The sequence below is a fragment of the Sinocyclocheilus grahami genome, unplaced genomic scaffold (genome assembly GCF_001515645.1).
Source record: "Sinocyclocheilus grahami isolate Dianchi unplaced genomic scaffold, SAMN03320097.WGS_v1.1 scaffold523.1, whole genome shotgun sequence".
NCBI lineage: Eukaryota > Metazoa > Chordata > Actinopteri > Cypriniformes > Cyprinidae > Sinocyclocheilus > Sinocyclocheilus grahami.
This window is the reverse complement of record NW_015505702.1, coordinates 800,942-823,921: the sequence shown is the minus strand read 5'-3', so window position 1 is coordinate 823,921 and position 22,980 is coordinate 800,942. Positions and strand designations below refer to the sequence as shown.

General features: G+C 35.7%; 1 protein-coding gene across 1 annotated transcript in view; it reads right to left on the bottom strand.

Moving 5' to 3' along the window:
• LOC107555063 (glycophorin-C-like) overlaps nucleotides 1-15,926 on the bottom strand; it is a 27,385-nt gene extending 11,459 nt beyond the window's left edge. The window contains exons 1-2 of the mRNA XM_016237758.1: nucleotides 15,707-15,926; nucleotides 11,504-11,659 (exon numbers count right to left, since the gene is read on the bottom strand). Coding sequence (XP_016093244.1) covers nucleotides 11,504-11,588 — 85 coding nt within the window. The 5' untranslated portion in view covers nucleotides 11,589-11,659; nucleotides 15,707-15,926. The remainder of the gene's footprint in view (nucleotides 1-11,503; nucleotides 11,660-15,706) is intronic.
• Between the last annotated feature and the right edge of the window lie 7,054 nt (nucleotides 15,927-22,980).

The window sequence follows — 22,980 nt, the reverse complement described above, 5'->3', positions numbered from 1 at the left end:
CATGCTATTAATCAATGCATGCTGATGAACTTTTATGGTAGTTTATAGTTATATGGAACCGAAAGTAGTTAACATTCAACCCTTTCTTTTTCACCAGTAGTATTATTTGTGATTTGAATTTTGTGAATGGGAGTTCCTCTTTTGACATGTTATAAGCCGGGCTTCAGATGCTTTCACGATCTTGTCAGGTTTTACAATAAACTATAATTGTCTGTTTTGCTTACATCTATACACCTTTCAGGTTAAGACAAAAAAAAAAAAAAGGATTCATTATTTAGTAATTAAAATGCATAACAATAAAACAGCATTCAATGACAAACTAGCTAACAAAACGTTATTAACAAAAACGAATAAGATGAGGCATAGCATAGGCCTACACGCTGCATTAGGCTATATAATGACTAATAAATTACAGAACGTTTAGCAAACAGAGGAATCAAAAAAAAAAAAAAAAAAAAAAAAAAAAGGCTTCAAAATCTAAAGTTTAGAAACCCGTTGGAAGCCGTTTCCGCCACTGAATTTAAAAAAAAAATAAAAGGTAATTGCTACTTTTTCCTCGCAATTGCGAGTTAAGTACAATTTTGAGGGGGGAAAAAGACTGATAAGTTCTCAGAATTGCGAGTTTATATCTCACAATTCTGACAACAACAAAAAAAGTCTTAATTGTGAGTTTATATCTTGCAGTTCTGACTTTATTTCTCAGCATTGCCAGTTTATATCTCTCAATTATGACTTTAACTCAAAAAAACCTCTGGTTTAAGAAGCGGTCTTTTACTTGACTTAAGCTTGAAAACCATCAATATTCGTGTCCTTTTTGCGGAGCGCACCTTCTGCAATTAATAGTAAATCTAACCAGAACAGGTCATTATAATTTTTTATATGAAAAATATAAGGAAAACTCGCCCACTTGATTTTGTAATATTCTTTAATTTTGTAGTCCGTATGAAAAGGTGCATTTCTATTAAAGGCACGTCCATGTGGAGATGGCTAGTCAGCGTCGGCATTCAGTAACCTCATCTTTGCACCCGACACTGACTCAGAATCACTTTGCCGGTGCTTTGAGGCAATTGTTTTATGCGCGAGCTTGAGCGCGAAATAGGCTCTAGCCTAATACGTCTGCCTATAGCCTATGTGGCGCTTATAAATTATATATTTAATATATTATTATTATTATAATATTAATCAATTTGATATAACGTGCGACTAGTTGACTAGAAAAATCTTTAGTAGAGGGCAGGCCTATACTTAGCACAAGGAAGCTCTCTGTTTTTAAAATAAAATGCTATAGCCTAATGACATTACGAAAAGTGCGACAGCTGCAAATATATCGTTATTGCACTGCACGAGTTATGCATGCATAAGGAGTCTTTTTTTTATCACCCTAATTAGGTTATGAAGAATGATTTGTTGATCTTGTTTTCCCTTTAATACATAGCCTACCTTCCGCAATATATTTTTCAATTACTTTCAAAAAGTGGTGGGGACATGTCCCACCCGCAAATTACACCTATGGCTCAGCATGAAAAGAGATTTCCTGGAGCATTTCAGTCCTTGGTAGTGCAACTGAAGCAAACAATCAACTATGGGTGGCAAGGCACTGTCAAAAGATCTCCGAGATAAAGCTGTGGACAGGCACAAGTCAGGAGATGATACAAAATAATTTTGAAAGCTTTATCAATGCCTAGAAGCACAGTGAAGTCTATTATTCAAAAGTGGAAGGTATTTGGTACAACACAGACCCTCCCTGGATCAGGATGTCGCTCCAAACTGGATGAAAGAGCCAGGAGGAAACTGATCAGAGAGGCAAGAGGCCTACAGCAACTCTGAAGCAGCTGCAGGAATTGACAAAGAGTGGTCATTGTGTGCATGTGACAACAATAATCACAAATTCTCCACAAATGTGGCTTGTATGGGAGGGTTGCAAGATAAAAGCCACTCCTCAAGAAAGGCCACATGCAGTCATGACTGAGCTTTGCCAAAACACACACTTTAACATTCTGAGGCAAATGAGACTAAAATTTAATTATTTAGCCTCTATGTCAAACGATATGTCTGGCAGAAATCCAATATAGCTCACCATCCAAACAACAACATTCCTCCAGTAAAGCATGGAGGTGGTGATATGCTGTTATGGGGTGTTTCTCTGCAGCAGGGACTGGAGCACTTGCCAGGACAGAAGGAAAAATGGACGGGGCAAAACATGGTCAAATTCTTGAGGAAAGTCTGCTGCCGTCTGCCAGAAAGTTGTCGATGGGAAGAAGTTTTATCTTCCAACATGACAATGACACAAAGCACACAGCAAAACTGAGCAAACAGTGGTTGAAGGAGAAAAAGTTGAATGTCCTTGCACGGCCTAGTCAGAATGAAGACTGCAGTCCACAAACGGTCACCATCAAATTGAACTGAACTTGAGCGGTTCTGCAAAGAAGAGTTGGCAAATAATATTGCAAAGTCTAAATGTGCAAAGTTAGTAGAGACAGACAAATCCCAACAGAATAAAGGCTGCAATTAAAGCAAAAGGTGGTTCAACAAAATACTGACACAAGGGGGGAGATCCTTTTTCCTGTTTTTTTTCCTGACATGTTGGTGTTATATCTTTCACATGGTTGTTATAAGTTGCACTGAGTAAATACAGCTGGATAAAACAAAAACTGTGTCCGTCTTCATTTCAGGCTGCAAAGCAACAAAAGGTGATTATTTTAATGATGTGATTCTTTTCTATACCCACTGTATGAAGTTAAATATAACTAACTATATTAGCATTAATCCATCGCTCTGTTTATTATAAGTGTGTGCTGCAATTTCGTCATCTGCTTTAAATGCTCAAGCTCTTTAAAGTTCAATGGATTCTGATTGGCTGTCAATGCTTTTTTCTGTCATCAGCTGGAAAAAATTGAAACAGATTACAACAATATTGTTCCTCTGTGCAGTTATCATTATACATCAACATTTTCCAATATATTTGAGAGCTACCATTAAAGGGAAATATTTATAGAATAATGACCTAAAAAGTTTAATTGTTAAAGCCTGACTGCAAAAATAGCTCAGACATTCTGCAAAATGTCTTTCTGCAACATTCATTGCATTCTGCCAAAAAAAAAAAAAAAAAAAACTTTATACGCTTTCCACTGACTAAAGAAACTCAGGGGTTTTGAATTGACCAAAACAAGGTGAACACAGAAGGAGGACATCTGAATGCCATTTGTATATGACACTAGACTGTCTGAATGATAGCGGTGCATTTCCTCATAGGCAAATACAAACGGACACAAAAAACAACCAAATGATAGAGCAGTTTGGTACAGGTGTAAAAACACAGAATTATGCCATTTTCTGACCCATGACCCACTTTTTCGTGTCATTAAGCAGGAAATGATCCTGCTGTTTGAACTTCATCTCGTTCAGGTCAAAAACATCAAGAGCATAGATTATCATTCAAAAGTTAAGGCTCTCGACAAATTTGTGTTTTTAAAAGAAACCTCTTCAGCTCACCAAGACAGCTTTTATTTGATTAAAAATACAGTAAAAAAAAAAAAGAGTGAAATTTTATTACAATTTAAGATAACTGATTTTTAATTTAAATACATTTTTAAAATGTAATTTATTCCCGTGATGGCAAAGCTGAATTTTCGGCCGTCATTCCCCAAGTCTTCAGTGTTCCTTCAGAAAACATTCGAATATGCCGATTTGCTGCTCAAGAAACATTTCTTAATATTATCAATGTTTAAATTGATTGGTTGAGGTCAAATAAAAAGGTCATGAGTGAAATAAATCTAACACATTTTATTAAATAAAATTATTAAATAGCAAATCTTGTAGTGAGAGTGACAGTTAAGTGTTAATATACTATTCCATCAAAACAGTTTGATTTTAGTGCTTGTTGGTACAGTGTGCACTAGATTAATGAAAGAGTGCTGGTTTGAAAGTGGATCCACCCCAACAGCTGTGCAACTAAAAACACGAGAAGCTCACTCTTCCACACCATTACACAGCCACACATCTCGCTTTACTTCTGTAACACCCTCACTTCCTTTCCATTATCTTTACGGAGACTGTCTGTAAATGACCAGAAACAGTCATTTTTATTGTACACTGACAGCTAGAAATGTCAGTTACAGTTTTTCATTTTGCTAGCATGTCTGTATTTTTACTCTGATCATAACAGGTCATTTGGCTTTGTCAGTGTTTCAAAACTCTTGACTCGTAACCCTTACATAAGCTGGTGTGAATTGCCCTTGAGAAACCACGCGCACAAAGCACCAATCCAACCTATTCCTTTGAGCGGCGACAATGAATCTGAATGGCCTCTGCTGCCTGGATGACTTCATTCATCATCTGGATATGCCTCACAATGCCATGTGCCATAATCAAAGCAGCATAATTATTATTATGATATTCATTTCTATACATGGCACTTGCCCTTGAGAAAGTCAGTCTATCATCTTTGGGGCTAGGACATCTAATCTTTGTGAGTGGCGAAAGTGTGAGAATCGCAGAAATATATGTAAGGGAAGGAAATTGCAAATGACCCCGAGGTCACTTGGCCACAGATACAGTTATTCAGTGGCCCAGAAATCAGATTGTGGCACTGGGGGGGAATCTAATTGAGATAGAGGACTGGAGGCGACAGAGTGCACGTCTATGAAGATAAGAGGAATGTGGAAATATCCACAGGGACCTAAACCTGTGTACAGAAAGGGTTTTTAAAGTTTTCAGACTTTCCATTGCAAGTTTATAAGTACAGACATGACATTACAGTCTTCATCCGTCTGTTCTGCAGGTAAAGGATTAGCCGTTTCACACCACAAGCATCAGCAGAGAGCATATGTGACACAGCAGCAACAGCATAGCTTTTTGCCTTTCCTCTTCATAATTGCAATAATGAAAATTCTGAAAGAAAAAAAAAAAACACATCAAAGCTGAAAGTATTACACATTTTCCCTTGTTCATGCACAGCTCACAGACAATCTGCATGACGTAATTTTCAGGGGATTTTCCAGTGATTTGAGCACTTAAAATCATAAAGTTCAACATTTGTTACAATATTTGACAGATACAACTTTTTGAAAATCTGCAATCTGAGGGTACAAAACTCTAAATATTGAGAAAAGCGCCTTTAAAGTTGTCCGAATGAAGTTCTTAGCAATGCATATTACTAATCAAAAATTAAGTTTTGATCTCTTCATGGAACATGCTCTTTACTTAATATCCTAATGATTTTTGGCATAAAAGAAAAATGTATAATTTTGACCCATACAATGTATTTTTGGCTATTGCTACAAATATACCCGAGCTCACAGACAATCTGCATGACGTAATTTTCAGGGGATTTTCCAGTGATTTGAGTAATTCAACATTTGTTACAATATTTGACAGATACAACTTTTTGAAAATCTGCAATCTGAGGGTACAAAATTCGAAATATTGAGAAAAGCGCCTTTAAAGTTGTCCGAATGAAGTTCTTAGCAATGCATATTACTAATCAAATTAAGTTTTGATATCTTCATGGAACATGCTCTTTACTTAATATCCTAATGATTTTTGGCATAAAAGAAAAATGTATAATTTTGACCCATACAATGTATTTTTGGCTATTGCTACAAATATACCCGTGCTACTTAAGACTGGTTTTGTGCTCCAGGGTCACATTTGGGAACAAGATGGAGCAGAATGTGGAAAATGAAGTATACACAGGCTTAATTCTCCGCATTTTTGTTCAAATGTTAAAAAGTTGGGTTTCCTCAACAATCAAATTGCTTTGTCTGGCTGCTCATGACACCTAGGCTATAGCCTATCCTCCCAAAAAATTTCTGTCAGTTCCAACACATCTTGACAATTTTTTTGTCAAACTTAATACGTATTAATGGATGACCATATATGTAATTGCGTCTACCCCCAATACAATCTGTAAACAGAAACCCTAAGTCTATTACAGGCCCGAACTGGCCATCGAGCACCGGGAGAATTATTAATATTTATGCCTTCTCAATGTACCAAAGTGATTATTTCCGATTTTTTTCATTCGATAAATTATAAATCGGTTAGTCTTGACTGGCAGCGCTGCGCTATATGAATCAGCTCAAGCGTGTTCCGCACTTCCGTCAAACGATTCCGAGCAGAACCAATGCGCTACATCACTGACATGTTCAGGGCTTCAAGTGCAGGTCAGTTTCATCTGTAAATACGCTAGCTAGTTTTGTCTTTATTAACCTAGTTGAGTATTAAACTGCTAGTATCTGTTAGGCTATCAGTAGCACCCCAATATTATCATCATTCAGAATAGTACTGTGCTAAAGGACATCAATATCGATTGTAAAGTTACATTAAAAAGAATTAGCAGAGACAGATATTCACATGGATTTATTGTACAGGGAGGGAGGGAGCTAGAGACAGCAACACAAAAATAATGAGTCACGACCTAATAATTCAATAGTGTGTTCAGTATTAGATTCTCAACAAATATATTGTACTAATTGACATTTAGGCACTTTAGAAATGGTGTTCTAACACACAACCAGTCAAAAGGTTTTGATCAGTATGATTTTTTACGTGTTTACAAGAAGTCTCTTCTGCTCACCACGCCTGCATTTATTTGATCCAAAATACAGCAAAAATAGCAATATTGTGAAATATTTGTATTTAAAATGACTGATTTCTATTGGAAAAGATTTTAAAATTATAAAAAAAATAAAAATAAAACATAAAAATGTAAATAAATGGTGTTCTAACACACAACCAGTCAAAAGGTTTTGATCAGTATGATTTTTTTACGTGTTTCAAGAAGTCTCTTCTGCTCACCACGCCTGCATTTATTTGATCCAAAATACAGCAAAAATAGCAATATTGTGAAATATTTGTATTTAAAATGACTGATTTCTATTGGAAAAGATTTTAAAATTATAAAAAAAATAAAAATAAAACATAAAAATGTAAAAAGTATTCCTGTGATTTCAAAGCTGAATTTTCAGCATCATTACGCCAGTCTTCAGTGTCACATGATCCTTCAGAAATCATTTTAATATTTCTAATGTGGCTCAAAAAACATTATTATTATTATTATTATTATTGTTGTTGAAAACACATTAGATTTTTTTCAGTTTCTTTGTTGAATAGAAAGTTCAGAAGAACAGCATTTATCTGAAATATAAATCTTTTGTAACATTATAAATGTCTTTATCATTACTTTTGATCAATTTAAAACATCCATCCTAAATAAAAATTAATTTCTAAAAAAAAAAAAATAAATAAAAATACAACATAAAAATGTAAAAAGTATTCCTGTGATTTCAAAGCTGAATTTTCAGCATCATTACGCCAGTCTTCAGTGTCACATGATCCTTCAGAAATCATTTTAATATGAGTTGTGGCTCAAAAAACATTATTATTATTATTGTTGTTGAAAACACATTAGATTTTTTTCAGTTTCTTTGTTGAATAGAAAGTTCAGAAGAACAGCATTTATCTGAAATATAAATCTTTTGTAACATTATAAATGTCTTTATCATTACTTTTGATCAATTTAAAACATCCATCCTAAATAAAAATTAATTTCTAAAAAAAAAAAAAATAAATAAAAATACTGACTCCAAGCTTTTGGTATAGTGCATGTATAATGTTACAAAAGCTTTTTATTGCAGATAAGTGCTGATCTTTGGATGTTTCTATTCGTCAAAAAATTCTGATGTACCCAACTGTTTTAAATATTGATGATAATAACAACAACAACAACATTAGAATGATTTCTGAAGCATTTCGTGACACTGAAGACTGGAATAATGATGCTGAAAATCCAGCTTTGATCACAGGAATAAATTACATTTGAGAAAACATTTGGGGGCGAGATATTGGGGAAAATTAAGAATAGGGAACTGACGGTGCAGTGCAAGAGAGAACCTTTTATTTTCCACAGGAGGATTTTTATGGAGGATTTAGCCCATTTAGAAGGATTTATGGCCATACAAATAATAGGATTGTCTGGGGTTTCAGAAATTGTTGTGGATGTATAGGCTATATACAGAAAAAAAGGGGCCAAAAGTGCACCTTTTGGGGTACAAAAGCTCGTCACTGGAGCAGTACTCTTAAAAAGACATATGTTCATTTTTTACCCCTAACAGGTAGGTCTACAAATTAGTACCTTAAGGGTACAAATTACTACTCTAAGGCACTAATATGTTCCTATTAGGGGTTAAAAAGGTACAAAGATATCCTTTTTAAGAGTACTGCTACAGTGTCAATGACTGTACTACTTTTTCTGTGTGGCCTGGATGAGTGCGAGATTTCCCGGCCTGAAATTGCGTCCCAGTCCGTCCCTGGTCTGTCACTGGAGCAGTACTCTTAAAAAGACATATGTTCATTTTTTACCCCTAACAGGTAGGCCTACAAATTAGTACCTTAAGGGTACAAATTACTACTCTAAGGCACTAATATGTTCCTATTAGGGGTTAAAAAGGTACAAAGATATCCTTTTTAAGAGTACTGCTACAGTGTCAATGACTGTACTACTTTTTCTGTGTGGCCTGGATGAGTGCGAGATTTCCCGGCCTGAAATTGCGTCCCAGTCCGTCCCTGGTCTATTATCAGCTTACCAACTTCATTTTGCCACTGCTCTGAGGCTCATCATGACCACAGCGCTGAGTTCAGGCTCACTTGTTTGTGGGGCTAGTCATGAGATTCTGAATATGGTACACACTCCCTCCCTCTCACATAAACGCACACACTCAGTCAGTCCTGCGGGAGTCTCAGTTAAAGAGCTCTTCACAATTCCCCGCTCTCTGCTTTTCTGCAACTGATTTCCTCAAACAATCTGGTGTTTCTCTCCGTCTCTCTCTTTCCTTCATGGCCTGAGGTCACATCTGCCTGGGATTTGAGGCTCAAGTGGTAACCGTTCCTATCTCACCCAACCATGTCACGCATCTCGCCTCGAAAGAATACCTCTCCCTCTCTTCTCTCCACCACACTCTCAGATTCCCTCATTCAAGCTGAGAGTCAGTGATTCTCTGAGAGAAAAAGCCTTTTCAATAAGTTTACTAATGGGCATGTGCTCTCATGAGTCAGTCAAGTGACTGCAGGCCCACTGAGATTGATTATAGACAGCTGGTTGAGAACAGTGCCATCAGTAATATAAAGGGCCTTCTGCTGATTTTTCAACATTCCTGTGGACAGACATACACATCACTTACAGGAAAATGATAAATATTGCAGCAAAGATGCAAAATCTTTTTAAGCTAGATTTCATTCTTAAGACTGATCAGTGTCTAATGCTGCCATGCTCATTCAAAAGACTCATAGTAACTGAAGAAAGCAGCTTAAATTAACTTACTGCATTGTGTCAGTGTTTTACTTAAAGAAAATAACATTTCAGCTGAAAAACTTTTTTTGTCAGGTTTTCACATTGTTTCACAAATTAGTCCAAATTTGTTTATTCAAAGAGTAAATGGTATTAGATGACGTTTATCAAATTTTAATTTAGAATACAAAATAACCTTGTAGCCAATAAATTTGTTTTGTTCTTAGAGATTCCATATATATATATAAAACATTATTAAAAATACATTAATTATTAAATATTACTGAATTACTGTTTTTATCCTCATTATTAATAAATGTTTGTAAAACATAACCATCCTTGTACCTGACAATGTAAGATAAAACCATCAATGACAAGTTCAGTAACCTCTGCTGGTCCATTACAGCTACAAACACAGATGTGCAGACTGCCCTTCGTTTAAAAGTTCCCAATTAAAAACAATGTCATGGCGTAAGTGTCAATGCAAGGTGAATACACATGCAGCTGTTGTACTGTGGCGGGATACAGACCAACAAGCGTTTTGTTTGCGATGTTTTCCATCACATACTGGGGGACTTGGATGTGAGGGCTTTCAGAACAGAAGATAAATCAACATTTTGGCTTGCTGTTTTGTTGCTCCGAGGGGAGCGCGCACACACGCACGCGCGCGCACACACACCCACCCCCCCCCTCTGGTTCCAACTTTGTTTCATCTTCCACCAAGATGGAAGTCGTATCTCTTCTCCTGGCTTTGTTTCTTCCGCCAATGTTTGAGCTATCTTCTTACCTGTTTGAGATCTATTTAATCTCTACTTCAAAATTTTAACTTAACCGGTCACATCAGCAAGTGATCAATTAGCATTAAGATTGTTTTACCTTCATCTGTCTTCACAGACTCAGCTTATGCCCCCTTTTGAATGTTTATTTAAACTCACCACAATGCCAACATGCAACAGGTGATGAGTCTGACCTGCTGGCTTCTTTGAAAACTGATCCGAAGACTGTGATCTAAAATACAACCTTGAAACTGGTGCCCGATCTGTGCCATGACTTCATCACATTGTACACAGAATCTTTAAAAAAAAAACAGAAAAGTAGGAGGAGCACGATCAGATAATCAACCAATTTGGCACAGGTGTAACTCGTTTAGCTAACCATCCTAACTAGCACAATATGTGTATATACGTATATATACAGCCTACCTACCTCTGTCCTACGGCAGTTTTCCGGCATCCCTCCTCCACCCAAACTCCTCACTCCTAATCTATTTTCATCCCATATTAGGGATAGGGGGAATTCTCTGGGTTCGGGCTATATTCCAGGCTCGGAGCCCTCCCCCAGGACAGCACGCCAAAATATGCTTACTATCAGATTAGATGTAAGGGTGAACTTGTGAAATGGTTTTAACAGGGAATAAACAGGCATAATTACATGACCATAATATAATTATGTTTTGGTGCAAAACTTTTCCTGTCTTTTAACTTTAACAAAATTTCAATTTTGGACCTTGTTCGGAACATTATGCATATGGGTTATGATATATGATTCTTCTTGTGATACCGTACATACTATTGATATTCACATGGTGAACATGACAGACAGGAGTACGTAACAGAGGTTGTTTTTATTAATATACTGCTCAAATGTTTTACTTTTAATTTCTTTTTTTCTCTCTGTCACTCTTTTTAAAGTATTAATACATACTTTCATTCAGCAATGCATTAAATTGTGACAGTAAAGACAGAAATATTTCCATTTCTTTCAAACTTTCTACACAGAATCTTTTTTAAAAAATGTATCACGGTTTCCACAAAAATATTAATCAGCACAACTGTTTTCAACACTGATAATAAAGAAATGTTTCTTGAGCACCAAATCTGCATATTAGAATGATTTCCAAAGGACCACGTGACAATGAAGTCTGGAATAATGAAAATTCAGCTTTACCATAACAGGAATAAATCATTCATATCTTACAAAACTATCACACACACACATAAACCACACATCTGATTCCACACACATGCTTGCATGCCATTGCCAACACACACAAACCACACATGCTTATTTCGGTTCCACATGGTGTGAGAAATTCAGAGCAGTCTGCTCTTCTAAATGTCACCAATCCACATCCAAACACACCCATTTGATAACTTTGATGTCACAGCTTGCGCTGACACTCATTCAGTATAGTGCACAAAACTACAAAATACTTACGAATAGATATGGGTGATGTGTCAGATTTACTTTCAGTAGAGTCTACGCTAGGTGCTTGTGCTGTGGAGCTGGCCATTACAGACATGTGAAGGAATATTTGTCGGTGAGATTGAGGGGGACAGCTGTGGGAGAGTGTTCTCAGGGATGATGAGATGTCTGTAGAAAAAAAAGAGGGCAATTGCTTCACTCCAATGTGCTCACAGGAAACAGAGTGAGGAAATAGCAGGAGAGTGTCTTTTATGGTCCAAGATAAAGCACATAACAGATTACATCATCCAAATCCAATGTGGATACTGAAAAATATTTGCACTTGGTTTTCTAATGTTAACCATTATTTACATAAGCTGCACTGCATGTATAGATTATCATTAAGACATTAATTATCATGTTTATTTAGCAAGTTTTACTTTGACTGATACTGACAGTTGTAGGTGATTTCAGGTTAAATATCTCTATAATGTAAACAAAACCTGACTCTCAAACAGTGTTTTTCCTATTAGACCATATAAAGAGAATGTGACAAGATGCCACATCTCTAGCCAGAAATGTCGATCTGAGGCTTGTGTGGCTTTCTAGCTATTTTATAAATCTATGTTATGAAGTTCCTTCAAATTTCTGGAAAAAGCTCTGTTTTGTGACACAACAGGGGGTTGATAACTTCCTACTGGCTTTTGACTAGGTCAGAGGAGCATATTAAAATAATTGGAAGGGACAAATCAGGTTATTTTTTTCAAGTTGCAATTATTATTTTACATGAACATCACTGTAAATCAGTAAAGTTAATCTGTGCTTTTTAAAGTGGATGCATGAATCTACTATCTTTCAGATGTCATTGAGTCAATGGCGGATACCGGCTCACCATTCCCAAAATATGTGCAGTCCACTTCTCTATTGCTTATTGGTTTTATGCGACTGCACTTGCTACACTATGTGACTCTTCGCCCCTCTCATTGAAAACAAACTGGGTCCTGGCAACTTAATCTGGGCCGTGTTGGAGTCATAATGCATGTTATAAACCAACATCAAACAGTTTGGGTCAGTAAGACTTTTTTCTTCTATTGAGCAAGGTTATAAATTGATAAAAAGTGACAGTAAATGCATTTATGATGTTGGAAACTATATTTTAAATAAATGCTGTTATTTAAACATCTGTCATGCTGGTTTTGGGGTTTTGTTTCTTGTTTAGGGTTTCTTGTCTTTTATTTTGTATTCTCTCCACTGCCATCAGGTGACTACCCTTACCAAAAAGTAGTATACTTCAAGTTTATTTTAGTAAGTATACTTAAGTAAAGTTCAAGTGTATTTTTAAGTATACTTTATGTAGTAAGTATACAAATATCAGTGTACTAGTAGTATACTTGTAAGTGTACTATTTCAATACTCCTTGGAACTAAATTGGCCCACTTTCTAGTATATAAAAGTATACTTTTAAGTATACTTTATGTATAACAGTAGTTTTCTTTAAGTGAACTTTACATCATACTTTAAGTATACTACTATGTCCCTATTTAGGTATTAATTTGTATATATTTTGTTATATGAATATCTGAACATACAAAACACCAAAAGAACAGGGTATCTGCTTGTAAACAAAAACATTTTATTCTAGCTTCATGCATTCTTTTTTTAAACACTTGAATGTGGATAAGTTTCATAAATAAAAAATAAAGAAATAAACAACATTTTGAACAAAAAGCTGAAAAAAGACTATGAATTGGATTCAGAATGATAATCAAAACATAGATCAAGTCGATCAACACCCCAAAGCTTGACAGTTATTATTACCTCTTCATGGGTCGACCTTTTATTCCATAACGTTACACATTTTTGATGCTGTTTTATGTCTGATGATCGTGTTAGATTAGATGTGGAAGCATCTGTTGTTTCGGTTTCTTCTTCACTTGTGTTTTTTGGAAATTCTGTACAGAAGATTCTTACTATAGTGCCCCCTACAGTATAACAATGAAAACACTGATTCTAGGAGCACAATTATAGCTAAAATATATTTAGACTTTTTCTAAGTATAAGTCAAGTATACTTAAATGTCATTTTAAGTATATTTCTGAGAAGTACATAAAGCCCATTTCTGAGAAGTACATAAAAAGTAGACTAAAAGTAGACTTTCCTATTTTTTAGTTTAAAAGAAGTATACTAATAGCACACTTGAATAAACTTCTTTTTCGTAAGGGTATGTAATAATTTAAACAGGTCTGTTGATATAGCAACTGAAATATTCAGAATTCAATTGAACTGAATTGAGAGCTTATGAATCAGAATGAAATCAAATTAGGAAGTCATTGCCTTTACTCAGTTGGTCAGCTCTAAACAATATGTTTAGGTGCTCTACTCAGCTGTAGATCTGCTGTAGATGTTGATGTGTACACAATATAGTGCTGTGTGACACATTCAATTAAACTCCATTGGCCTTATTTTAGCCTTTGTTGACTTTTCTGGCAGTTACTAAACAAAGGAAGAGGCCTTTTAAGACCCTGGGCCTTATCACTCGCTGTGAAACAAAGGAAACACTCACACTATTTCCTTCTCTCATCAGCACAGTGTCCACACCCTGTACTTCCTTCCTGAAATCCAGCGATGGATTTATTTTATTTATATAAATCTAAAGTATCATACACTGACATTCCCATCTTTTTAGTTTGTAATATTTGCAGGACAAGAGGGCTAGAAACTTTTTGCAGTTTGGATGCTGTCATTTTTAAAAGATGGGTTTGACAAGGCCACTAATTTATAAACTTGTTTGACTATGAAATTGTGTCAATGTTTATGCCTGCAGCTGAAGGAGGAGCTCTCATAAATGTTATATGTGATGATGGAAAACAAGTTCTCACTCTCACTCTCTAATTTAAGATCACTTTTATTTACTTCCCTCATCACGACTCAGTGCTAGAATTTCATTTTAGCTCTTTAAAGCTAAAAACAGCACTGTTAATGTCAGCTATGCTCAAATATAAGCTTTGTGTACCAGCATGACTGGCTTTTACTCTAATATTTACACTTGAAGCTTTTATACAAGCCTCAGGCAACAGGACATGCTAGTCCCTGCATGAGTAGCAAAGCAATTTCAATCTAACTGTTTAAAGGTAATTTACTCATTTTTCAGTATCACGTCTCAGTCTCTATACTAAAATATGTATTGACAGATTCAAACACAAATTCAAAAGAAAATAGTTTCTTATGATCTGCAGATTAGTGATAACTATCAATAGTGTCTACATATGAATGCCTTTACAAAACTAAGATACTGGACTGTGTAGTGAGGAAAAAGCAGCCAACATGTGCCCAACGTACATGTGAAGGAGCCAAGACCATTTAAAAGCATCCCAGTTGGCACCTCATGAAATTGGTTAACAGAATGACCAGAGTGTGCAGAATCAAGGCAAAAGGTGGCAACTTTGAAGAAGCTAACATATAAGAAAGTTTCGGGTAGTAATACAGAATGATTTGTACAAAAATAAAAGGGTTAAAACGATAATGATTATATCATCTTTTATGTCATTCCAAGGACTTTCTTTCTTCTGAGCAACATAAAAGAAAAAATTCTGATGAATTTTTTTTCCGTCCATACAACCAAAGCCAATGGTGTTTTCCAAAATATATTCTAGTGTTTTTTTTATAAAAGAACGTTATACAGGTTTGGAATGACAGGAGGCTTAGTAAATGATGACATAATCTTAATTTTTGTGTGAACTACCCTATAAGATATATATAATTCAAAGAGTTGTCAAGGAGTCTACTATTAATGAATTAGGGGAAAAAACTTCAATATTGTGAAATATACTTCTCAGTGTGTTTTGAGTTTAATGGAGTACGTGTGCATCTTAAATTAGCAGGGCAGATGTCACTTACAACTCTTTGGGGTTATTTGCTGACCTGGCATGTTTCATTTCTGTCACTCAACTCCTTTAAACTACACACAACCCTCTGGAGGACCACACTCTCTTTTAGATACAAACGAAAGCCACAGTTGTAGATATAAATTTAAAATGTATTCTGATGGGAGAAAAGTTGGGCAGATGTAAATAGTGGACAACCTCTTGGACAGTTAAAGAATAGTACTTGTCACCATCTAAAAAAAATCTTTTAACAATAACATACCATGCTTTATAACTTACATTTAAATCTACAAATCAGCGCGATTTATGACAGCAAGCTTTATTTTAAATACAGAAGTCAAATCTAACTCACCAACTTTTCTTCAAAAGTTCTGCAACAAGTTCTCCCACAGCCTGCAAGCTGTTCTGCTGTCCTTTTTCTAGGAACAGAAATACTTCCTCTGCTCAGGCTGAGTTGTTCTTTCACTTTCTAACAGGATGGAAATATTATCATGAATCATATCAGAGGCCTGTTTTTAGATCCGTTAAGTTTAAATGTATAGCACGTGAACTTCCCCTTTCAGCCCACTCCACCCTTAACATTCTGCTTTACTAATAGTTTGTTGCGTTCGACCAATGGCTGGGCAGACTCCTCCTAAGTAAAGCACAACTACACAGACTCCTCTGGAATAACACACAGCTGTTGTCAGACTGAGCTCAGGAAAGGGGGAAGACAGCTTGGCTAAAGACAGACGCACACAGCAATAGTTATGCAAGGGAAATGGTGCAATTGTGAAATATGCAGTTGTGAAATAGCTAATTCTGTTTATTAATATTTTAAACAAAACATTTTTATTAATAATAGTTTTTATTGTTATTAACATTTTCTGTAGGACTGTCAATTAAAAAAAATCTAACAAAATAATAATTATGTAAAATGCAATTAATGAATCATTGTTTGCTGTGAAAAGCTAATCATGGCCTAATGGTTAGTGAGTTGGACTTGTAACCCAAAGGTTGTGAGTTCAAGTCTCAGGTCCGGCAGGAATTGTAGGTGGGGGGAGTGAATGTACAGTGCTGTCTTCCACCCTCAATACCACAACTGAGGTGCCCTTGAGCAAGGCACTGAACCCCAACTTGTGTGTGTGTGTGTGTGTCACACTTAGGATGGGTTAAATGCAGAGCACTAATTTGTAGTATGGGTAACCATACTTGGTCACATGTCATGTCACATATTAAGGTAATTCATAATATTGTTTTTGTGTGTGCCAATTTCTTCTGATAAGAATTTTGTGAGGTGGCCATTTTGTATGAATTTGTGATAGATAGATACATAGATAGATAGACAGATGAAAACTTGGTCCACGACTAACCCATACACAAAAACCTAACTGTCATGAGATTGTGTTGACCAATTTCTAAAATCCTTCTGCATGCCCAAATATTGTAATATTAAGCACTGATGATGCTCTTCTAATTAAATCAATACATTTGTCTACATGGAGCAACTGCAGTTTTGGTTGTCCAGCTATTGTATCAGCTCTAGAGAAGGCAGGAAAACAAAAGCAGTGTATGAAGGACTAGACTTCACGAATGCATCCAGTCACACCTGCTCATGTTCACGCCGGCCAACTGCAATCTCACACCTAGAAAAATAAGCTACAATTCATCAGACAGTGACTGTAGCACTAGCCGTCTGTCCCTGGATGTGCATGCAGGTTTCCCTGCACAGCCTGCACAGCCATTTAAAATCATTCTATTTAAAATATTTAAAAAGCTGTTAGGTTCAGCAATTCATTTGTAGTAGAATATATACAGTGGTGTGAAAAAGTGTTGGCCCCCTTCCTGATTTCTTATTTTTTTGCATGTTTGTCACACTTCAGATCATCAAACAAATTTAAATATGAGTAAAAGATAACTCAAGTGAACACAACATGCAGTTTTTAAATGAAGGTTTTTATTATTAAGGGAAAACAAAATCCAAAACTACATGGCCCTGTGTGAAAAAGTGTTTGCCCCCTAAACCTAATAACTGGTTGGGCCACCCTTAGCAGCAACAACTGCAATCAAGCGTTTGCGATAACTTACAATGAGTCTGTTACAGCGCTGGGGAGGAATTTTGGCCCACTCATCTATGCAGAATTGTTGTAATTCAGCCACATTGGAGGGTTTTCGAGCATGAACCGCCTTTTTAAGGTCATGCCACAGCATCTCAATAGGATTCAGGTCAGGACTTTGACTAGGTCACTCCAAAGTCTTCATTTTGTTTTTCTTCAGCCATTCAGAGGTGGACTTCACCACTGTATGTGCAAACGGGCAAATCTACAATAATTGAATACAACAGCTATCCCCATACTTGATCTCAAAGATAAACTGCTAGACGTGATTTTGCGAATAGTCCACACACACACACACACACACATAAAAGAAACTGCGAATGACTTTACTGAAGCTGCAAGAAAAGGAAATCATTAGAAACACCGATTAGCTGATGGCACCATAAGAACATGTCTCAAAGTCCTCACTACAGCAACTATACTGAGATGTGATATGAAAGACAAGAGGCAAGTGGAATTCATGAGTGCATTTCACGTTTTGAAGAGCTCTCAAAAAATAATCTGTCACTGTTAAACTCTTTACAAAAATATAATGACAGTAAGTACTTGCAGTTTGTATTTTGCTTATGAAAATAATTTTGTCAGAATACTTGGCAACTTTTGAACAGAATTGTGTTACAACATCTGCTGGCAACTGGATTATGATACACAGTCAAACCTTGACACTGAGTGTGCATCACGTTTCGCCTATAAATATGTCTATTGATCATTGCCACCTATTTCACAGCAATGAACTTTTCATTTAGTCCTTTCATCTGTGATTTGTTTTGCATTTTCACTTTAGAGGGGTCTTTATTTTTAATGATGGTATATACATCAGACTCTAACTTTAATGTACTTTGAATGAAGCAATTAATTTTAAATATGATTATTTCAGCTAGTTAAACATGGTGTGACAATACATAATAAGGGCTTTAATTATTCATCAAATTGCAACACCTAGGACATGCCAAGCAGTATGTTTAATTTAATATGATTAAATTAAATATATAATATCCTACTGGCCATCCGTTGAGGGTGTCCCCCGCCCATGGCCTGAGATGCTGGGAAAGGCTCAAGAACCTGGCAACACTGCAGAGGATAAAGTGGTTTGGAAATAGATGGATATAATATCTTAATAATATAGTGTGATATTAGTATAAATATTCATTAAGAAGTAAATTGGTTTCCAATGCATCCCCTTCATTAGGTGTACTCAAGAGTCTCAGTGTCATTCAAGTTTATTTGTATAGCGCTTTTCACGATACAAATCGTTGCAAAGTAACTTTACAGCAAATTAAGTTTCTACAATATTTAGTGGTAGCTTATCAGTGGTGACTGTCAGTTAATGTACATATGGCAGAAATGTACATAAAAATCAATTAAATACATAATCAAACAGACGATGAACACTATTAACAGCAATTATTATATGATGCAATCAAACTTATAGCAAAATGTGGTAGTTCTGTATGTTGTCTCAGGGTTGGCATCATCTGAGGTCCTCTGAGGGGTTGGCATCATCTCTTCTCAGGTGTTCTGGATCCAGACTGAAGCTTGTGTAAATCCTAGTTACGGCAAAAGCAGAGAAACAAATAGAGACATAATTAGCGTAGCTGCTGTTCCAACAAAGCAAAATTGATTTGTTTAACCCAAACTAAAGAATAATAATGTGCATTTGATCAGATATAACTGCAGTACAATATTATGAGATGCATTATTTGAATGCTTGGCATATCTTGAAGAGATGTGTCTTTAATCTAGATTTAAACAGAGAGAGTGTGTCTGAACCCCGAAAGTTATCAGGAAGGCTATTCCAGAGTTTGGGAGCCAAATGCGAAAAAGCTCTACCTCCTTTAGTGGACTTTGCTATCCTAGGTACTACCAAAAGTCCAGAGTTTTGCGACCTTAGGGAACGTGATGGATTGTAGCGTGGTAGAAGACTAGTTAGGTACGCAGGAGCTAACCTATTAAGGGCGTTATAGGCAAGTAATAATATTTTGTAACTGATACGGAACTTAATAGGTAGCCAGTGCCGAGACTGTAAAATTGGGGTAATATGATCATATTTTCTTGACCTGGTATAGACTCTAGCCGCTGCATTTGGTTTAACTGAAAACTGGGCCCTTTTTGAAGATATATCACATACACACGCCCAAACAAAAAGAAATTCAATGCCATCATGTACTTACTGTCATGTTTTTCCAAAATCTGCATTATTTTCTTGCATGAACCACGAAAGGAGATATTTAACCAACCTAAGGCTCATTGGAAAAACATGCCTGTGCCAACATTTCCGAAAAATTATTGCTTGCCCGTGTCCCAAGACATTCAAAGTGAAATGTCACAAAAAGTGTCACTAAAAAGCATGTTGAATTGAACAGATGAATGTGAATCTGGCACCTTAAACCTAAACCTAAAAAAAAAAGCAAACGTGTTAAAAAAAATTGCATTTGCTGATGCAACCATGCCATTTTAGCTTGCTTCTACAAAACTTTGAGCTCTTTTATCCTGGCTCGTGTTTCAAGGGGACTCATAACAGAGTAATCTGCATCACATAATCTGCATCGAACTCATAATCTGCATCACAAGTGCAATGCTGTATACCAGGTGAGCTACAGAGCAAGTTTACTAGAAAAGCCACATATGTAGCTGGTAATGTGATGCAAGCTGGTTATATTTATTTACAAATTGTGTACTATATATAAAAGTGTTTTGAGGTCATAACATAGCATAACTAATATTTGTGCTTAGAGGACCAGGTACTTCCATGGTCAACATTTGCCTTCATCATAAGGAAAAGAGAAGAAATAATGAATGAATAAAATCAAACATATGGTAGAACATAAGAGTGAGTAAATTACAGAATTTTTATTGGAAATATAACTTTAACCTGTATGGCATCTGTATGACAGTTTACATTTTTAAACAGATAACAAATGCGTTAATAGATTCAGTCAGTTTGTTGTTCTAATTAGAAGATAAATTAGTCAAATTTCCTGATATATGACACCCAAAATGAATACATATTCAAAACTTCTCTCAGCAAGCACAGTCGGTTGTTTGGATAACCAATCCAGCCTTGTGGTTAGCTTTGCGTTTTAACTAAAACACTAGATTACAAACATTTCTTTCAATGATATGTCCCCACAAAACTCCCCACTAATCTTTTGGTGTCTCTTGGCTTTTGCAACAGTCATTCTCTTCCAGTAGTGAGATGGTTGTTTACAGTAATTACAGAGAACAAGATCCCTCATTCTCTAAGGCAAGATCATTTAGACCTCGGATTGTCAGTCAGTGAGAACATTAAAGCCTCCTGACACAGAGACAGAGAGAAATTGTGCAAGAAGTCACATTAACGCTTCTATTTGCAACAATGTGTTGATTATTTTAAATGACAAACATACTAGTAGTGTGTACTTGTACTGTAGGTAATGAGCTGAACTTAAAGTGTGCTTATTTTATGAACAAATGGTCTGATGTCTTCAGCAGAATTTGTCAAATTTCAAAATATTGGAGTGTTGTTTCTCCGGCCCATCCTCTTCAGACTCAACGCTCACGCGGGTTGCCAGATTGAGGACATGCAACAGTAATATGACTCTAATCATAGAGCTTTTTAGATGGGTGTCGAAATACTACTGGGTAAATTATAAATTAGTCGGAATCACACAGACCAAAACCAAAACAGACATTCTGATAAGGAATGCACATTTCAAAGCAGAATTTTTTTTTTTTTGAGAAACAAGTATGTTTCCTAAATATTATACATTTTATGGTATTTTTATGCTTTAGTACAGTGAAAACATTTTTTACATACAGCCCCTTTAACTTAAGCATCTTAAAACATGCATGGGACTAGGTGCTCTATAACAGCAAAATTCCTTTTCAAGGAAAGTCTGTTCAGTCATCTGCAACACCTCCAGGCAGCTATTTTGGGCATCCAAGACCAACTCCTATCTATTTTAATGTGAAAATCCGGAAATCAAAAACTGCTTTCCACCCTCACATTTAAATAGCATATTTCAAATCAGCAACAACAGGAGTTTTTGATTTCTCAGCAATTATCGATATACATCATGTGATGTATTCTGATTATGAAATTGAATTAGTTAATCAGCATATACATTTAAAATACAATTAAAAAATAATATTTCAGCAAATGTAGCATTTTTTATGCATCTTATACTGCTTTTTAAATTTGCATTATCTTGGTGAAATTTCTCAGCCCACCATTTCACATAATCACTAAAACCCCCCACCACAAACAACCTTGAGAGGAAAATCAATTTTAATTGGCTGTGTAGACAAACTTCCTTTCTTGACATTGGTTTGATGGTTTCAATCAAGGACAATGAAATTCCTTCTGTTTAAACTGCATCAGAGGGAGCGATTGAGGGTATGTGTACCATGATCAAAAGCCGTTCATAAAAATAGCAACCAAAATATCATATACATTCATTGCTGACAATATAAAGTCTGTGCAGGTAACACAAGAAGAGACTCAAACCATTAAATTACTGACAGACATGAATATAAAGAATCAGGAGATGAACACAGTCAACCAGAGCAAGTCGGTTCATCAGCGATATCAACCTAGGACTATAATGAGATACTAACTTAAGACTCTAGAACAGGATTTCACCTACACTCGGCCTTTCTGTTTCCCAGCATTAATAGAATTCTCATTACAGAACCACGAGGTGCTTGCAACTGTTTTACCGACCTGCCAGCCTAACTTCTAACTATTTTTGCTAACTCTAAAATAGGCGTATTAAAAAATCACTAAAATAGAAAATATTGCAAATGGTAGTTCACCCAAAATTAAAATTCTGTTACCACTTTATTACTCATGTCATCCCAAACTGCAGAATTTAGAAGAAGACCGGGAAATGTCTAATTATTATTTTTTTTTTGCATACAATGGAAGTCAATGGTCACATAAAATTGTTTGGTTACCCACATTCTTCAAAATATCTTCCTTTGTGTTCAGCAGAAGAAAGAAATTCATACAGGTTTGAAACAGTGTGAGTAAATAATGACAGAATTTTCATTTTTGAGCAAACTATCCGCTTACTTTTTGGTAAACTATCCCCTTAATATGAGTTATTTAAAGTTATTATAGGTTACTATAAAGTTGAAGTTAAAAGATTTAAAGTTAATATAATTGTCAGCCCATTTTCAGCCCACTGTAAACATGCTGTCAAGTAGAACAGGATATTTAATAATAAAAAAAAAATGTAGGCATGGACTACATTATTTCTATCACTGAATTGACTGAATCATGAAAAGTGGCCATTATGTACTAGAATGAGGCTAGACCCAGGCTAAATGCAAGTTTGCAAAAACAATACCTAAACAGATGGCTATTGGTTAACATTACCACTGTCAATGCAAAAGATAAGTCATTTAAAATAAATAAATAATTATTAAGAATTATAGGACATAATTATTAGATTAGGGATTATGAAGACTACAAATGCCACACATCTTTGGAATAGCATGCCTCAGTAGTGTAAGGGAAACAGGTCAATAATTTAGCTCAAAGGGAATC